Below are 19,983 nucleotides of genomic sequence, written 5' to 3' on the forward strand. Positions count from 1 at the left end.
TAAGGCGCTGGTATCTGCGCTGGTGCCTGCTTGGCTGAGAGGGTGTGATGCAGGTGCGTTTCCATGGTTGCTGTCCTCTGGGGTCAGTGGTGGACCTTCAGGCTCCCCACCCTGATGGGTTGCTGGTGTGCCTGAAAGCAAGAACAAGGACATGTCATTAGTTGAAATCATTACATTGTTACTGTGCATGCCTGGCAACCAGATCAGGGTGCTTTCATCTTTCCATTATCAATGGGGATTCCACGTTCAAGGCTCACATCAATATGGAGACTACAGTGGAATGGTTGCTATTACAGGCATTCTGACCTCAGTGCACTGCACTCTTACCTCCCTGTGGCACCCCAACCTCACTGTGGCTGGTTGACCTAGATGCATGGCACCTCTCCAGCTCCAGGGCCTCCTGCTCATAACTAGTTAGGTGGGGCGGTCCTCTGCCAGTCCGCAACCTCCGGCATTGTCATGGAATGTCTTCTCCTGAGGGGATAGAGGAGCATTGATTAGTCCACCCTGTACCTGCATTACCATTACAGCCTGGCCAACCCCACCTGAGAATACCTCGCAGGGCTTAGCTGATTCGTGACGCTGGAGCCGCAAGACACTCATTCCTAGCAGCCAGGGCTCACCCCCTTGTCCAGATGCTGCCTCATTGACATTAACCACTCACACTCTACGACTGCAGAGATCCAAGGGGGTGGGGGTGGGGGCACAAGCGCGGGCGGCAGCTCCTAACTGCTGTGCTAAGTGACCCATGCCTACATGGTACTCACCTGTCCCAATCACAGGAGACCATTGAGCCGCTTACAACACTGCACCCATGTGCGCCTCACCACATCATGGGAACTCACCCTGGGTGCCGCTTCCTCCCTTGCATTTTTGGTGATGGGGGGTGGGGTCTCCTCCTCCCGTTCCTGGCACAAGGATCTCTCTCTGTGTTGCCACCTCCAGGAGGGCAGTGCGATACTCATTAGAAAAACGAGGGGCCAAGTCCCCTACCGACCTGTCCTCCTGCCTGCCATGTACACCAGTAATGAGCTCCATGAGGAGGTGTGCCTGCTTCACTGGCAACTTTAGCATGGCTGCCGTGGACACTTCTGAATCGGCCACCAGGTCACCATTGAACCCGGCGGACACTGAACTCCCGCCCCTTCTACCTGTTGCTGCTGTTGGCTTCCCTACTGCCCCTGCCCACCCGCTTCCACCGAGCCTGCACGCTGACCGTAAAATTCTGGCCCCTATGTTCAGAATAATATAAGCTTCATATAGTGTCTTTTCTGTTTTAAAGAGAGCTCAAACTCATTTCATAGCTATGTTTTTTTTATAAAAGTATGTCAAGTCAGTAAATATGACATTAGGAGGGGGAACTGAAGACTAGACAAGCAGAAGAGTTTGGAGGAAATTTTGAAAGGCAGAGACAGAAGTAGACAGATTTTGAAAGTGTATTCCAAGCATAGTGCTGAAGTGACTGAAGACTCAGGAACCAATGGTGGATTGAAGGGAAAGGAGGGATTTAACACAGGCCAGATTTAGAATGGGTGGGGGCATGTAGAGCTAGTGAAGATTGAGTGGATGGGGCAAGTCCATGAAGCATTTATAAATGAGGACAAGGGTTTTGAATTGAGTGTGTTGGGAGATGGGGAGCCAGTGTAGGTCAGTTAGAACAGGGTGTTGGGTGAACAGGTGCTTTAGGACTGAGGTGTTGGATACGTAATAGGGCTTTGGAGTTTTTGGAAGATGGAGAATGGAGGAAGGGAAAGGAAAGTTCTGGAGTAGTCAGGCTGAATGTAACAAAGGTATGTGTAAGGGCTTTAGAGGCGCACACAGTAATGAGGTACAATAAAAGTGATCTCGGAAATGCATAGATTATACAGTTTAAAGCTCAGCTTTTGCTCTAAAGTACATGACATGGTGTCTGATCTCAAACAGATAAACGATAAGTATTTTAGTGATGTTGGTTAAGGAGCAAACATCTGCAAATATATAAAAATGAATATAAAAACAAAAAGGAACACTTTAATGGAAAAAGCATCAGACCATTTTTAGGGAGCTTTTTCCAGGGAAAGAAATATTAGCAGACCCATGGACCTGCAATTCTGTCATGCAAAAGTGATGTCATAGCACAACTTGATTAAGATGTGCGTCATTGTTGTGTGTTTGAAAGCAAATTAAAGAAAAAACTGTTTGCAGCCAGTTTTACATGAAGATGTAAATTTCAGGGCAGATTGAACAGGCTGGGTGCCTTCTCTGTGGCAAAGAGAAGACTAAGAGGTGACCTGATAGTTTTTAAAATTATGAAGAGATTTGATAGATTAGACGTAGAGAAGATAGTTTCACTTGTATAGGAGCCCAAGACTAGGGGCTGTGAATATAAGAGTGTGGTGCAAAGGTGTAATCCACTACCACATGGAGTAATTGAAACAAATAGCACTGAAATATTTGAGAATGAAATTTTTTGAGGGGGAAAAAAGAAATAGAAGACCTGTTGATGGGGTAAGATGAAGTAAGGTGGGAAGAGGCTTGTGTGAAGTAGAAACACTGGCATAGACCAGTTAAGTCAAATGGCTGAAATAATATAAAGATTGAATATTGCTGAAAAGGGGAGTCAAAGCTTTTCGCCTTGCACTCATCAGGACAAATGCATGAATGCCAAATTTGAAACAATCACAACAATTTACACCACAGGAGGAAAGGTGTGCTGATTGGTTGGCAAGTCAACTCTGGCTGAGGTGTTGCCATGGAGAAAGCAATGGGGAACCTTTAGTTCCTATCCTAGAACCTATACTTCCAGGTAATTCCAAAAAGGCGCAAGGCTTGAACATATACCTTTTTGTTTGCAGTGAACGGGCCCCTGCATATGAATGTATGTCGCAAGTAAGGATTTTCTTGCATACCTTTAATACGTTCCATTCCATGCTCCAGTTCACTTTTGAGATGGAACTGTCTAATGTTTTCCTGTTCCTCGGCATGCTAGTTGAGAAATCCGCTAATGGGTTCTCCACTACTGTCTACCACCAGTCTATTTTCACCAATCAATATACACGCTGGGATTCGTATAGCTCCATGCACTATAAGATTGGCCTTGTTAGCAACCTTGTAAATAGACTCCGAGTTATTTTCTCACCTTGCAAGTTCGACACCAAAATAGACCACATCAAAGCTATCTTGCAGGATAATGGCTATGCTGATCAGAATGTTGTTTGCTGTGTATCACAGAATCTTGCAAATGGGCCAAAGGCCACCACTTTCGAACCTGAAAAGTGGCTGGTCCACCTCAAATTACCCTTTGAAAGGCAAAGTATCTCAAAAATTTGAACAACAGGTTAAGCAAGCCATTTCATACTGCTACTATGCACTGGTGATGTGAGTGGTATTTTCCACTAATGGAGTGCTGCTGTCAGTCTAAAGAGACATTCTGCCTACAACACAATTGAGCAATGTCATGTATGAATTATAAGAGCATGAAATAGGAGCAGGAGTAGGCCATATGGCCCGTCGAGCTTGCTCGCCATTCAGTATGATCATGGCTGATCCTAGACTTCAACTCCACTTTCCTGCCTGTTCCCCATATCCCTTGTTTCCCTGAAATCTGTCCAAAAATCTGCCTATTCCAGCCTTAAATGTATCTAACGATGGAACATCCAGAACCCCCTGGGGCAGGGAATTCTAAAGATTCGTAAATCTTTAAGTGAAGTATTTTTCCCTCATCTCAGCCCTAAATTGGCCTCTTATCCTGAAACTGTGCCCCCGTGTTTTAGATTCCCCTACTCGTGGAAACAATCTCAGAATCAGCCCTATCAAACCCCTTCAGAATCATGCATGTTTCAATGAGATTGCCTCTCATTCTTCTTAACTCCAGAAAAAATAGACCCAAATTGCTCAGCTTCTCCTCATAGGACAACCCCTCATCGTATGGACTAACTTAGTGAACCATTGCTGTACTGCCTCCTTTTTCTTAAATGTGGAGACCAAAACTGCACACACTACTCCAGGTGTGGCATCACCAAAACCCTGTACGACTCTAGCAAGACTTCTTTATTCCTGTATCCCAATCCCCTTGCAGTAAAGGCCAGCATGCCATTTGCCTTCCTAATTGCTTGCTGTACTGGCATGTTAACTTTTTGTGTTCTTTGTATGAGCACACCCAAGTCTCTTTGAACATCAACGCTTACAAGTTTCCCACCTTTTACAAAAATATTCAGCTCTTCTATTCTTTCGACCAAAGTGATTAACTTCACACTCCCCTAAATTATAATCCACCTGCCATCTTGCTGCCCACTCTCTTAACCTGTCTATATCTTTTTGCAGCCTCTCTCTGTGGTCCCCATAGCTTACCTTTCCATTTAGCTTTGTATCATCAGCAAACTTAGAAAAATTATCCTTTGTCGCTTCATCTAAGTATTAATATAGATTGTAAATAGCTGAGGTCTCAGCACTGACACTTTGGTACTCCACTGTTCACTACCTGCCAACTTGGAAAAAGTCCCATTTATGCCTACTGTCTGCTTCCTAACTGTTAACCAATCCTCTATGTATGCTAGCCCACTCATCCACCTTGCAGCCCTTTCTCTCTTCCACACAGGTAAGAAGTACCTGTTGAACAAAGTTAAGCTGAAGCTCCTCCATCATTACCTGCTGGATCCCCTTACCTGCCTGACTCACAGTCACACTTTCCTATCCCTGACCAGTGACCACCTCTAATGATCTGCCTTACCTAAGAGGTGTGACCGCCTCCTGGCACAAAGTGTCCAGGTAACTTTCCCCTCCCTGATGCATTGCAGTGTCTGCAGCTCAGCCTCCAGCTCAATGACTCTGAACCAAAGCTACTCAAGCCACAGACACATATTGCAGATGTGTTTGTCCTGGATCACATTGGTTTCCAGGAGCTCCCACATTCTGTAGTCGCAACACATCATCCGTTCTGCCATTTTATTATATGTTAATTAATTTTTTACATTTTAATTAATTAACCCTGCTACTCTCAATAAGCTTTACTGTAGCTGCTACAAAAACCTTATTACTAATAAAACTTTACAACTACCAATAAATTGTACCAGTTCTTTAAAAAGATAAAGTAGAAAAACAAGCAAAATGCTCACCATTCAATCACTTACTGGTTCTCTGTGATATCACACTTGATTTTCTCTGAATGTGGGCAGTCCATAGACTGAGCTCCACCTCCAGCATCGAGTCCGCTGGAAATCTTGCCCCCTCTCATGCTTTTTGAAGCCCCCAGGTCTGTTGAAGCCTCGCTCCCTCTTGCACTTTTTGAAGTCTCTGGGTCTGCTTCAGGTCCATTGTGATGCCAGATACGTTGGCCATACATCCTGACAATTGGTGACCGAAATAAACAACATGTTCCTCTGGCTAATCGTAATTGGCAGAGTACAAACTGTATTCAACCAGCCCATTGCTTGTGCCTAAACAAAACATTTACAGTTAGCTGTGATTCTGCGATTAGGCAGCTCTTGCTGAAAAATCCTGAGTGCACTAATAGTTACACTAACAACCATTTTAGATAATCAGTTGAACTTACATACAAACATACAAATTAGGAGCAGGATTAGGCCACTTGGCCCCTCGAGCCTGGCCTGTAATTTAACAAATCATGGCTGACCTGATTGTAACCTCATCTCCACATTCCCACCTACCCCCTATAACCTTTAACCTCCTTGCTTATCAATAATCTATCTATCCCTGCCTTAAAAATATTCAAAAACTCTGCTTCCGTCACTTTTTGAGGAAGCAAGTTCCAAAGACTCTCGACCCTCTGAGAGAAAAAATTTCTCCTCATCTGCATTAAATGGGCGGCCCCTTATTTCCATAACATGGCTCATTTATGCTTGCTAGAAGCGGCATACATTCATTCGCAGAGTTGTGCAAAGGAACGTGTTCAAGCCTTGTGCCTTTTTTGAAATACCTGGGGACTTGGGAGCCTATAGTTTCCCGTTTCTTTCTCCATGGTAAATCCTTGGCCAATCAGAGTCAACTTGTCAATCAATCAGCACCTCTTTTCTCTGTGGGGTATAAGTTGCTGTGATCATTTGAAATTTGGCATTTTTGCATTTGCCCTCTTGAGTGCAAGACGAAACGTTACGACAACATGTCTCTTTTTTCAGCAACATTTAAGTTCTAGACATTAAAAATGTTACACATTGCAATTAGAGTTATTTCAAAGATTTTATTTTTAAGATTAACAAAAATTTGTTCTTTAATTTTTTGTTGCTTTTTGCGGATAATTCTGTAACTGAGGTTTTGTGTAACCATCTGTCTTTTTTTGTTCTTTTGAACAGGCTGTATTTATTTTTAATGTAACTTGTACAGTTGAAGTTCAGTTTTCTGGTAGTTTTTGTATCCATTTTTTCCAGACTTTTCCACCTGATATTAATATCAAAATTGAACCAATTTTTAACTGTCCCTTCAGCTGAAAAATCTCCAAAGTTTTTCAGTAAAATTTATCACCGGCAGGGTGGTGATGAACTGAAATAGCATTGAAGTATAGAAAGAAAGCTGCAATTCATCAGATGAAGGATAAACACTTGAAATGCAAGAACCAATCTATTTCGCAGATGCTGACTGTCCTGTGTGTTTCCAACATTTTCTGTTTTTATTATTGTAGTAAATATACCCTTCATACCAATTTGATGATGAGTCTACACATCAGAACTAATTTACCGTGAGACAATTTTAAAACCTATTTCCCTGTCCCTGCCCTCTTTCACTGGTAAAAGGTGACGACCCTAATACTGGTGTTAACCAGTTTCCTTCGGACCTGTAGAAGCCTGGAGTCATGGCCCAGTAATGTCAAAATTATATTTTGTGCTGTGACTAAAAGTCATGTGTGAATAAAAATGTATTAAAAAAACAAGCATAATCAGTGAAGAGTGAATCTTTGTTGCTTCAGTGATTCAGAAGTATATAGTAACACTTGTTTGAAGTCCTTTATAGACATTTCACGTTACAGTGATATTTACTTTTCAAAAATCTATCAGAATGGCTTCTAGAAACCTAGTTATCTAACTTGTGGATGTTAGTTATTGTTCTGCCTGATGCAATCTCAGCAGTACTCTATAGGTGTGAATGATCATATCCAAATCAATTTCAAAACTAATTGTGATTAATTTAAATGATCTGATTGCATTAAATGATTGTAATTTTAATTATTTGAACTTTAAATTTTTTCGCGAGTCTCATACTGGTATAAATCAGTCTTTCGGTTTACCTTTGTCTGCCAATACTTCCTAATGTGATTTAAATTTCACTTTCATTGCTGTGCTGTGATTTGTGTGTGCATAAACACGTTACTTTAACTTGAATAAAAAAGAAACAAAGGAAGTGGAGCAAGCTGGTATAGCTTATTGGAACACTGGTGTGCCAGGATGTGTGCTTGTATGCGGATTCTTCATTTACCTATGGTCGGGCAGGTGATAGTCATGGGCACTAGATGGAGGTGGGGCGGCGGAGGTGGTGCAAATTCAAGGGTAATTGACTTCTGGGGCTGAAAACCGAGTGTAGTTATCCAATGTTTAGTTTTACGGAATAGGTGGCATTGCCTTCTGACACCGCTGGAGGTCACTTTGTGGTAATCGCAACCTCTAACGATCCTCAAATGTGAGATTTATAGTATAAATTTTGCCATTGCCTCTAGCAGCCATGTCAGTAGCAGATCCATACAAAGCTGGTGGCCAACATGAAAGGAAACCCTATAAATGTAACATATGAATAGAGCATTTTGCAAAATATGAAGCAAAAATGTCTGTTTAAAACATTTTGATATTGTTTTTAATATATCTTTTTTCAATGGTTTCTATCCTAGAACAGCAGCATTAAGTAATGCTTATTCTTATCTCTAAAAAGACTGTGTGGTTTAGTGTACTAACGTCATGTACAAATAGAGTACGCAACTGTCCACATGCCTAGCAACAAGCCAATTAACCTTCAGATGGAAATGAGAAATCTATGGTAAATTACAGGTTAATTAGACTGCTGTCCTCAGCCCATGAATGACTGATAAAAACTCCTTTATCTGCCTGCAGGTAAATACACGGGCAGGGTCCTCTAATAATAGCTGCCCAGCAGTCACAGAAGGCCTGCCGAACAATAGGTAAGAGTCAAGAGCAGAATCAAAACGGCTTATGAGATATGTTCTCTGCATGATAACTAATGGTACTAGATTCAAAACTGTTATACTATATAATTTTAGAAGTGTTTCTGCTGGGAATTCTTGACAAAAATGAGAAGAAGACAATTATAAAAGGCAAATGATGTTGGAATTAATATTTATCATTGCTTCTGTCATCTCATAACTGCTACTCATTAAATTACAGAAAATTCAGCATTTTGTTTTCTAAATTGCAAGATCGGTGTTGATGTATTTAAGATTTTTAAAATATTTAGATGAATTTCAATCTCAAATTAGAGAAGTGCACATTATTTAATAAATTCTGCATTAAAATTTGATAATTGTTTTATTTTCCAACTGATTTTCCTCTACCCTCCTGTCCTTGTTACAGGAGTATAGTTTCATGGGTATGTATTGTAGTATCTTGATATATCTAGCATCTTGCCCACGTTGGCATCTTCTTAGGTAAGCCTTAGTGGTGGTGGTTATTGGGCTAGTCAACTGTAGACAGTGTCGCTGGTGAGCTTGTCCTGTTCACACATGGCAAGTACACATTCCAGCAGGGGTCATGGGAGAGCAGTCAGGGGCAAGAAACCTAGCTGATGTTTATCTTCTTCAGACCCTGAGGCCAATTATAATATCTCTGCTACTACCCTTACTGAGATATTTTACTTCAACACCTCAGAGCAATCGAGCCTGTGTGACTAAGTTTCGCATTATGCAGTTACCTTCCCAACTGAGCCTAGAGGGGTCTGCTTTTTGAAAATTATTATTTGTTTTTAGAGTGCTGGGGAAGGGACATCTATACGGATACAATTAAAGAATACTTTGCCTTTTTCCTGACATGATGTAGTTCTGATTGTGGATTTATTGCAAACAACAATTAGGGCTTTTTTATCCAAAAGAATTAATTACACAATAAATTGGCTTAATGATCATTTTTTACATTATTTCTTCGAGTTCAATGGAATACATTTTCTGTACTGCTGTATTAATTAGTTTAGATTGTGTGTTTCTCTGTGGGCATATGCATTTTTTTATGAATGTCTTTGCCTTTTTTTGCATCAGCTTGAAGAAATCCTCTGCTGAACTTAAGAAAATACTGGCAAATGGTCAGGTAGGTGCATACAAGGAGAATTCCAGTATGTTTAATTTATATCTAATTTTGCACTAATCTGCTGTGAATAATAGCAGGCTGGAGAAATGTACTGATAGCTTCACAAAATAAATGGTTCAGTTCACACTGTGGATGCTGCCTGAATCCAAAGTGTGTCTTAGCCTTAGAATAAATGCCCTGATTTTAAAATAAAATTATATTCTAAAAAATTACTTTTGTATTTGTGTTCAGCCCATCAGCTGCTGAAACCCTCATCCAAATTTAACTATTTCAAATGCTTTCTTGGCAGGCCTGCCATCCTCAACCTTCCATAAATTTCAGCGAATCCAAAAATGACCCAGCGTCTGGTTTACTATCTTGGATTTATGGTATTACATAAGGAATAATGGAGTAATTGCAAGGTAGAATTGAAGTGATATGCATAGCAATCAAATGGTTTTATCAGAGCCATGCGATATGATTAACTCCTCAAAGTCTGGTCACCTATAATTTTTTACGAGGTATAATTTTGCACAATTCATGAGGTGACTTCCCCTTCTGCTCTCTTCACTTTCCCCACCAGTTTTTTCCTTTACTTTTGTATGGGCAGAATCTTCTGCCTGTCGGGTGGGCTGGTCGGGAGTGGGTGCGGGCGCGCCGCCATTTTATGTGGGCAGGTCAATTAAGGCAGTGTCATGTTTATGTTTCAAAAAATTTATTAATTTAATAAAACCTTTATGAAACCTCATCCCGCCTGTGGATGAGGCTTCATGAAAAACGCGAAGGCCGCTTGGGCTCTTCACCTGCCTGCCAACCTTAAGGTTGGACTGGCAGCCCTGCCAATTACCTAAATTGGTTGATTAATGGCCTTAACAGGCCTTTGACAGTTTGGCGGACAGGTAGCCGCTTCCGGTGCCAGTGAAAGATCGGAATGACGCGCGACCGACGTCACCGCGTGTCATTTTACTGGCCCCGAGCACCAACGGAAAAATTTTCCCCATGTAGAAAGTAAATCATTGTTGAGATATGATTACAAGGCTGTTAGGAACCTTGTGGTATCTCACCCAGTGGTAACTCTTAATATGTGATTGTGAATGTGGATAGTCAATGTTGCATTTTATTTTATAATGGGGACATTCCCGCCCAGCCTGATTGTGTATTCACCCAGTTTCTACACTTTCATTTTCCCACACAATTCACATAGTAATTTTATTTCTTCTTGGATCTACTTTATAACAAGTCATGTTGTACAATAATAATATATATGCCTTTGAAGTGGGAAAACATCCCAAGCTGCTTCACAGGAGTGTTATATGTCAAAAATTGACACTGTCAGTAAAGGACATATCAGGATGGGTGACTCGAAACTTGATCAAAACGGGAAATTTTAAGTAGGGTCTTGAAGGAGGAGAGAGAAATGGAATTACAGAGAGGTTTAGGGAAGTAATTCCAAAGTTTATGGCCTAGACTGCTGAAGGCACAGCTGCAATGGCGGAACAAAGGGATTGAAACATGCATAAGAGTTGGGAGTTGGAGAAATGTACAGTACTGGAAGGATTGTAGAGATAGAGGAGGTTACATAGATGTGAGCATTGAGGGCATGGAGGGGTGTGAATGAGCCTGAAAGTTTTAAAATTGGAAAGTTGGTTGACTAGGTACCATTAGTAGGGAGGGAAGAGAACAGAGAGGGAATGAAGTAACTGCATTATTAAATCTTGTGAAAAAAGTTATAGGTGATCAGACTTTGAGGACTTAATCACGGCTCATGGTTCAGCAAGCACAGGGGATGAATGAGCGAGACTTAGAGCAGTTCAGATATGGTTGGCAGAGTTTTGGATGAGCTTGAGTTTATGGAGGGTGAAAGCTGGGGTGCCAGCCAGGACAGTATTAGAATAGTTAAGTTTGAAGATATCAAAAGCGTAAATGAGATTTTCAGAGCAGTCAAACTGAAGTAGGGGTGGAGGTGAGCAGCATTACAGAAGTGAAAGTAAGTGAAAATGAAGATCTTTGTGACATAGTGGACATGGCCAGAATCTCAGCTCAGGGCCAGAAAAGAGGCTGAGGTTGCAAGAAGTCTAGTCAACCTGAGAAAGTGGCCACTGAGGAGGATGGAATCCATTGTGAGGAATTGTATTTATGGTGGGTGCCGAAGACAATGGAGTCGATGTTTGGAGAAAATTGTGGCTCACCTGTGACTGTCAAACGAGCATTCTGAAAAGCAGAGGCAACGGTGGGGCCCAGAGAGTTGGGCAAAAGAAAGCTGGATGTGGAACTTGTCAACATCATCTGACAAAAGATGTTGAGGAGTACCATGTAGTTGAGATGTCGAAGGTAGTTAAGGACAGATCCTCGAGGTATTCCAGAGGTAATGGTGTGGAGTAAGAAGAGAAGTCTCCATAGGAAATTCTCTGGTTGCAGTTGTATAAGTAAGAGTGGATCCAGGCCAAGATAGACCCATTTTGCTGAACAACTGAAGAGTATTGTCAGAGAGGAGATGCCAAGAGGTTGAGAAGGATAGGGGCAAATGTGCACCATGATCAAAGAGGATGTAAATTGTGATTTGAGTTATTGAAAAGATGAACACAGATTTGAAGGGGTGATAATATTTGGGAAAAGAAAAGGATATTGCAGATGGAGAGATGGTTTGCAAGGATAGAAGGAATCAAGGGTGAAATTTTGATGAGGGGTTGATGATGGTAGATTTGAAAGGGAGGGTACACAGCATCTCAGCAGAGGAAAGAGTTCACAATGTCAACTAGCATAGGAACCAGGGAGGGAAGTTGAGTGGCCACGAATACAATGGGAATAGTGTCAAGAAAGCAGGAGTTGGATCTTGTGGACAAGGTGAGTTCAGAGAAACCATGAAATGACATAGGAGAAAAATGAAAGAAAGATGTAAGTTCAGAGCGAGGGTAGGATTAATCTTAGCTTGGTGGTTAAGGGGGACAGAGTGATGTGGCAGAGGCAGCTCAACTGATTTTCTCAATCTTACTGATAAAGAAGTCCATAAGGCAGTAGCATTTTTTGCTGCAGGTGAAGGTGGAAGGGGCACGAAAGATATGGTTGCTAGTGGAGAAGAGAAGCCAGAGGACATCTTTGCATTCTGGGATGATCCTAGAGTAGTGAAAATTTTGTCAAAAGAGAGCATATATCATCACGTTTGCACTCCAAGCAATTAATTGAGTGAATATGGAGACTGTAGCATGTTCCAAAACGCTTTGAAGTATACTAGTCATTGTTGTAACGTAGGCAATCAAATTGTACACAGCAATGTCCCATAAATAACCACCGCTTATATTTTTACAGCATCTTTATTGTAGTAAAAATCTCAAAATGCTTCACAGGAGCAACAATTAAATAAATGACCAGATCATTCTTTTTATTGGCCAGTACTCCAGAGAAAACTCCCCTGCTCTTCATCAAAATAGTGCCACATGATCATTTGCACCTCTCTGGAGGCTGAATAATGTCACAATTTGCCTCATCCAAAACACACAAAACTCTTGTGAATTGTGTTCAAGTCTGAGGAATGGGATTTGAGCCCACAACTTTCTGACTGCAAGATGTGATGTAATATAGTCAGCATTTAGTATGGCACAATGGCATTCCTACTTGATCACTACTGCTTGTATTCCTGAAATCTTATGTTTGTCATTTAATTGAATGGTTTTAGAAGTAGAGGATAATTAAATATTTATGTAGAAACATTATAGAAAGAGGTGAGAATATCACAACCTCCATTCTTGCATTTTTCACCTTTGGGGTGAAATGCTGCTGTATGATATATGTTTAAGAATATGTCAACAAATTGTATGAAATTCCTGTACTATTTTAACAGAAGCATTAGCTTGTTGAAAATAAATTGTTTAATGCTTTTGTTAAAATAGTGGAGAATAAGAAATTTAATATGGGCATCAATTTCCTATATATAATTAAGTCAGCATGAAATGTTGTGCCAACGCTTGCACAATAACTATTTTCACCAAGTAGTTTCCCTCATAATCATCAGCTGTCCCTCGATTAGAGGATGATGTCTACTCAGGATTGCGAGTTTCTGCCATGACTCTGACTACCCAGGTCAACTATCCATCCACAGATCTTTGGACACATGGGGTAGGTAGGGTGTCCCACAAGGTAGTGGGATCTGGAGTGCAGGATTTGCTTCCTTTTCTTTCCTTCTTTGCTGCCACTCTACCTCTTCATTAAAACGCTGGGACTCAAAGTGTGATGCAGCTTGATGGACAAGTTGTCACCATTCTGAACAATTGGTAGCAAATTCCTCCCAGCCATTAATGTCAATACTGCAGCACTCAAGGAGAGCCTCAGAGTGCCATTGACGCATTTTCTTTCTCCTTCTCTGGAGCATTTGCCATGTGAGAGTTGGGGAAACATGACCTGGTGGGGGAGAGACCCAATTTTCGGCCATCAAGACACAGTGTCCGGTCCATCGAAGTTGTTTTGCAGAATATTTGCTTGAATGCTTGTGGAGTTGGCATCAAAAAGAACACGAGCATTTGTTTGATGGTCCCCCTATTGAAGGGAGAACTGTCAGAGGATGTGTTGGAGGCATTGCTGATGGAATTTTTCTAGCATTCTTGTGTGTTGCTAATACACAACCCAGGTCTCACTGCAGTGCAGGATTGTACAGGTGACAACTGCTCTGTGCACTGGTAGTTTTGTTAACTTGTGGAAGTATTTGCTGTCAAACATTCACTGCTGTAGTTTGTAGAAAGCTGAGCTGGTGTGGCTGATCTGGTTTTGGATCTTCTCATCAGTGGTGGCCTTTTGAGAGGTGTGGGAAGTGCTCAACATATTCTAAAGTCTCTCTTTCAACATATTTGGGAGGTGGAATATTTAGCTGACCAGGTATGGATTGACATGAGTTTTGTTTTGGCAACATTTAATGACAGGCCGAGTTTCTTGTATGCAAAATTGAAAAGAGCAAAAGTGGCTTGCAAATCTTGCAGAGTGGGCAACAACACTGCAGTCATCCACAAACTGGAGATCATGTATTTCTGTGGTGGCCAGTTTAGTTTTGGCACGGAGGCAACTGAGGTAAAAGAATTTTCCACCTAGACAGTGTTTAATACTGACACCAGAGGGCAGTTGATCTTTGATGAGGTGAATAGCCACTGTCAAGTCGATTGTAAATAGTATGAGTGCTATCACACAGCTATGTTTGACCCTGGTCCAGATTTTGAAGGCACCTGTTTCAGATCTTCCACACAAGACAGTTGCTGCGATACTATTGCAATTAAATGGACCTATAGAATCACTGGTATGTCAACCTAATATAATATGCCCCAAAGTCCTCTTCTCAGACATAAAATATTGAAGCACAAATTCTGTAATTGGATCTTTTACTAAGACATATTACACATCAGCATTTCGTGTGACTGAAATCCTAGTGCTAGAGCCACCAAAGACCATTCTACATCTGTTCTGTTCCATTATGTTTTCACAAACATGATCTGTGTTTTTAAAAAAAAGAAACAAAACATGATGGTCTTTTTGGTGAGATTGGTTTATACTAGGCATTTGGCAAAAATGAGCAGCATTTTCCATGTCACTTACTGATTCGGCATTACCATCTGGCACATCCTTGATGAAATTGAAGTGGTTTTGCACTGCTCTTGCTTTGGCTCCATTCCAACCCTACAATGTGAAACATAATTCAGAAACTACTTCACATAATAGAGCCATGAGTCACACTAAAACTAAACACCTATCTCTATAGTTTGAATAGCTTTCCTACCTCCCCTAGTGTTAAATATACATGCCTAAAGTGTTGTGATGCTTGCATAAAGTATTCCAATGTAAATTTTAAAACAATCATTCCTCTTTTGCCCGCATAGTATTTCTAAGCCATCTACATCCCAGTTTTTTCTTGAGAGTCCAAAGTCTGAATCCTTGCTTGGCAGCTATTAATTTCATTCACATTTTGTTCTTCTAATCAAAAGTGACTTTATGAAATCATGAAGTTCAACACACTGGAAAATTATTCAGCCCATTATGCCCTATACTGGTGCTAACTCCATATCCAAGGTGTCTATTCTAATCCTATTTCAATGGTCTTTCTCAATTATTTTTCTCTTAAATGTGGCTGACTAGGCTTTCATAATCCAGATTATTACTTAACATTATAAAAAAGAGGTCTAAGTAAAAAAAATATCTTTTGATATTCTCTAATTAAAATTATGAACGCACTAAACCTTTTTCCCATCTTGACATTGAAAATGCCAATCATCAATGCAAAGAAGTTGGCTTCAGTTGATGTGATATCAGTGGCTTCATGTAGTGCATTTGTATCCACAGATATAATAGAATTATGTGCAAAGCAACACATTTAATGTTTGTTAGGCTGCTCCTATTTCATCATCTTAAATTGCTCCCACTGTTGTCACATCAGTGACAAACCTGTAACTGGTAGTATTTCACAGAGCTGAAAATGCTCTCTGCAGGCAATCCTAGTTTAAAATGATAAAACTCTTATTTTTATGAACGTACGAATTAGGAGCAGAAGTAGGCCATTCAATAAGGTCATGGCTGATCTGATTGTAACCTCAGCTCCATATTCCCACCTACCCCTGAGAACCTTTCACCCTCTTGCCTATCAAGAATCTATCTACCTCTGCCTTAAAAATATTCAAAGACTCTGCTTCCACCATCTCTTGAGGTAGAGTGTTCCAAAGACACTTTTTTTGCCATTCAGGTGGAGGTAGCATAAAAATTTCATCTACATACCATTACACTTCACTGAAATAATGGTTACAAAGTTTGGATTTGATATGTTCAGAATTAAGTCACCAAGTGAGGCCATATAAAATCCAAGGATCAGTGAGTTAATTAGGCTGTAGTTACTGCTTGCTTGTGTTCAGCAAACCAAGTCCTTTCATATATCTTGTTAACACCAAACATTGATTAATTTCTGAGTTTGAGATTTTTTGAAATGAAAACTATTGAAGCGACGCAATTGTTTTGCCAGTGGAGATTTGCAAGAGTGGAAGATTTTATATTTGTTGATCTGAAATTGTTGTACTGAGATGTGGAAAAGTAGCTGCGCAAAGCATTGTATGGAAATCTGATTGTTGACTAACGCATATAATAGTGGAGAACAGATAACATTCTAATTTTTATTGCTGGTTGATCTCCTGTGGTATTGCATGCAGGGAGTTTGGTCTAAATTTAGCCTTTGGGTAAAGTTGCAGCGCAAAGGATATTTGAACCAGGATGCACAGACCCTGATCTAAATTTGATCCTTATTTTTATATGATATTTTAGATTTGTAATTAAACAGCAAAATGTGGAAATTTGGTCTGGGTAGTAGAGAGAGAGATTTGACTTAAGCTTAGGAGGAGAATTTTCTCCCCGTCAGGCAGGCGGTTCGGGAGTGAGCGCTGAGCAGCGATCAGCTGTGTGCTGCCATTTTGCGTGGGCAGACCAATTAAGGCCCACCCAGCGTGATGCGCACCCGGAAGCACTCAGCGCTACCTGTGCAGGCGAGGAGGGAGAGTCGGGGCCTGTGCTCTTTCGCGCATGCGCGCCCAAGAGCACAGAAATCTCCCTGAGGGATGGAGCTGCCTCAGGGAGATTAATTTAAGAATCAAACATTGTAAGAAAGAGGAAAAAAAAAAATTCAGACATGTCCCCTCATGTGACAGTGTCACATGAGCTGGGACATGTTTATATATTTTAATAAAAAATTTCATTTAATTTATAAACCCTTCATGAAACCTCATCCCGCCCGCGGATGAGGTTTCATGAGAAATGCAAAGGCCACCTGGGCTCTTCGCCTGTCTGCCAATCTTAAGGCTGGACGGGCAGCCCAGACAATCAGTTTAACTTGGCACTTAATGGCCTTAACAGGCATTTGCCAGTTTGGCGGGTGTGCAGCCAACTCTGGTGTGCGCCCTCCGAACTGAAGATTAGAATGACGCGTGGTGATGTCAGGACATACGCCTGACGTCATCGCACATCATTTTACTCGTTGGCATGCGGGGTCCACCCCCGTATGCCAACCGGAACATTCTGGCCTAAGAGTTCCTCTGTAGTATAAGCTGAGGAGCTGAGCTGTGAAGCTAAGGCTCTATAGTGCTACGACTGGCAGGACAATGTAATTACAAGATAAGTTTACATATGTATGATTTCAATTATAAATGTGATCACAGAAATCTAATATGGAAGTAAATTGACAGAAATGCAACATAAGGAAGTAATGTTTTATAACAGGAACTGTATGCAAATATAAGTTTATCAATAGATTAGTATGGTAAAGATAGTCCAAATATATTGCAACTTATCAGTGTGAGATACAGAATTTTAGAAGTGTGGTGTTATCAAGTAAGAAAGTATTGGTTTCAGAGATAGTCAGTTGGAAATTAAGTAATAATCCATCCACAAGTGTATCAAAGTAATTTTGGAGCTGTATCAAAATTATTGCATTTTATTTCATCCCACCTGGAGTTCCATTGTGCTTTTTCCTTAATGGACAGGTTATTTTCTGTGCTGCTTTTCAATGGCTCAATGACACTTCTTTAAAAAAAAAACTACTTTTTTGATTTTGATTTTTCCAGCACTGTGGAAATGACTAGTTCTGTCTCATAGTATTTTGAAGAATTGTTTTCTTGCACTTTCTGGTGGCCCATTGTGCTGTGCCGATATAAGTTTGTTTTTTTAAATAACTAAGTTATAAGTCTCACGAAGAGCAATATTGATGTCAGTTAACATGCATTAAACAGAATACTCTTGCAGCAAGTATTCTGTTTGAATGGGATAGTAACTGAAAGTAAAATTGAAACAACAGTCACATTTGGAGTACATAACTCATTAATAATGCCAACAGTCATTGTTTAGATAATAGCATTGCTGAAAATTACTAACGCTGTAATGCCGCCTCAACATGATTGAGGGACAGCCATAGGGGTTTACATCTTCCTCTTCCATCTTAAGGTACCACGTCCTAAGAGGGAGTTGGAGACCATGTACTTCCATTGGACTGGTCCATGATTACGCTAGGCAAAGTACTGCAGTGGTTTGTTGTTGTCTTCTACAGTATGATTGACTAGGGAACTCTTCCGCCAGCAGGCATATTGGAAGGATTTACAGGTTGATAATGAAGCAGAATGCACCTTCCGTGGCCATCAAGTCCTGAAGTGGGACTTGAACCTAGAGCTTCTGGCCCAGTGGTTGTGACACTACCACTGTGCCACAAGACCTCCTGGTTATATTCTAATGTTTTATAAAGCAAATTCTCAACTGCAAATTGGGTTATGTATTCTAAAAATATTGAAATCACATCTTTGTGTTTAGTGTAAAGTGTCAGCACCAGTAGTGTTTAATCAAATCAGGTTTCAACTGTATTGTAATGAAGGTATAAATACTCTGAAGAGTTTTCCTGAAAATAGTGCTTTTTAATAATTTTTATATCGAAACCAGATGAATTCCTAGTTTTTTTATTATGTATTTTTGAAGGCCTGCATGCTGGTGGCCCTGTTTTACACTAGCACCTGCAATGCTCAGCTGGTAAAGTTGTTGTTTAGCTGAGGTCCAAGGTTTGTGATTCTGTGACCTGTGCAGAGTTGCATGATCTCAGCTTGGGTGACTGTAGGCTTGGTCTCTAGCCCAGAGTTAGATAGGGGAATATCAGCCAGGATTCCTGCTCCTGATCACTATCTAATTACCTTTTCTGGGAGAGTGGATGTCAGGTGAGGACAGGATCAAGGAAATTATCAGTGATCTATACAAACACTTACCACGATGAACCACTACCTAGTGAGCACGACTCACCGAGTGCAACAATGCTGAGGTTAGTTATAATCCTCTGGCACATAACAAGGATTTAATATAGAACATTTTGGGCTTTGCGGGTCAATATCATGTGGTGTGTTTACCCATTAACCTATCAAAGGGCTTTTTTTTGCTTTTAGTATTTTGGAGCTTTTATCAGCAGCTACTAGTGCTGGAAAAAAGATATTGCCCTGATTTGACCCAATACACAAAATTGCTAGTTAAATATCATAATCTTGGTTACATCTAGTTGGCACATCAGCATGATATGTCATAGAGTGACAGGACATATATTCATGTCCTTACAAGAGAAAACATAAGAAATCGGAGAAGTAGGCCATTCAACCCTTTGAGCCCATTCCACCATTCAATGAGATCATGGCTAATCTGCTATTCAGCACCATTGCCCCCGTATCCCTTGATGATTTTAAAATGTAGAAATCTATCAATCTCAGTCTTGTGCATACTCAATGACTGAGCCTCCACAGCCCTCTTAGGCAGAGCATTCCAAAGATTCATCACCCTCTGAGTAAAGAAATTCTTCCTCATCTCAGGCCTAAATGGTCTGCCCCTTATTCTGAGACTGTGTCCCAATGTTCTGGACCCTCAGCAGGGGAAGCATCCTTCCTGCATCTACCTTGTTGAGTCTTGAGAATTTTATATGTTTGAATGAGATCACCTCTCATTCTTCTAAACTCCAGAGAATAAAGGCCTAGTTTATTTAATCTTTCCTCATAGGACAATCCCTCTATCCCAGGAATTAGTTTGGTGAACCTTTATTGCACTCTCTGTAAGGCAAGTATATCTTTCCTTAAGTCAGGAGATCAAAACTACACACAATATTCCAGGTACGGTCTCGCCAATGCTCTATGTAATTGGAGTAAGACATCTTTACTCCTATACTCTCATCCTCTTGTAGTAAAGGCCAGCATACCATTTGCCTTCTTAATTGCTTGCATGTTAGTTTTCAGTGACTCATGAACAA

General features: G+C 40.7%; 1 protein-coding gene across 10 annotated transcripts in view; it reads left to right on the plus strand.

Annotated features, from left to right (window-relative positions):
• Window positions 1-19,983, plus strand: part of map2k5 (mitogen-activated protein kinase kinase 5) — a 275,892-nt gene that overhangs the window by 56,671 nt on the left and 199,238 nt on the right. For all 10 annotated transcript variants that reach the window (XM_041174736.1, XM_041174728.1, XM_041174729.1 and 7 more), the window contains 2 exons: window positions 8,031-8,098; window positions 9,185-9,233. In XM_041174736.1, coding sequence (XP_041030670.1) covers window positions 8,031-8,098; window positions 9,185-9,233 — 117 coding nt within the window. The remainder of the gene's footprint in view (window positions 1-8,030; window positions 8,099-9,184; window positions 9,234-19,983) is intronic.

Source organism: Carcharodon carcharias, chromosome 26 (assembly GCF_017639515.1).
Source record: "Carcharodon carcharias isolate sCarCar2 chromosome 26, sCarCar2.pri, whole genome shotgun sequence".
NCBI lineage: Eukaryota > Metazoa > Chordata > Chondrichthyes > Lamniformes > Lamnidae > Carcharodon > Carcharodon carcharias.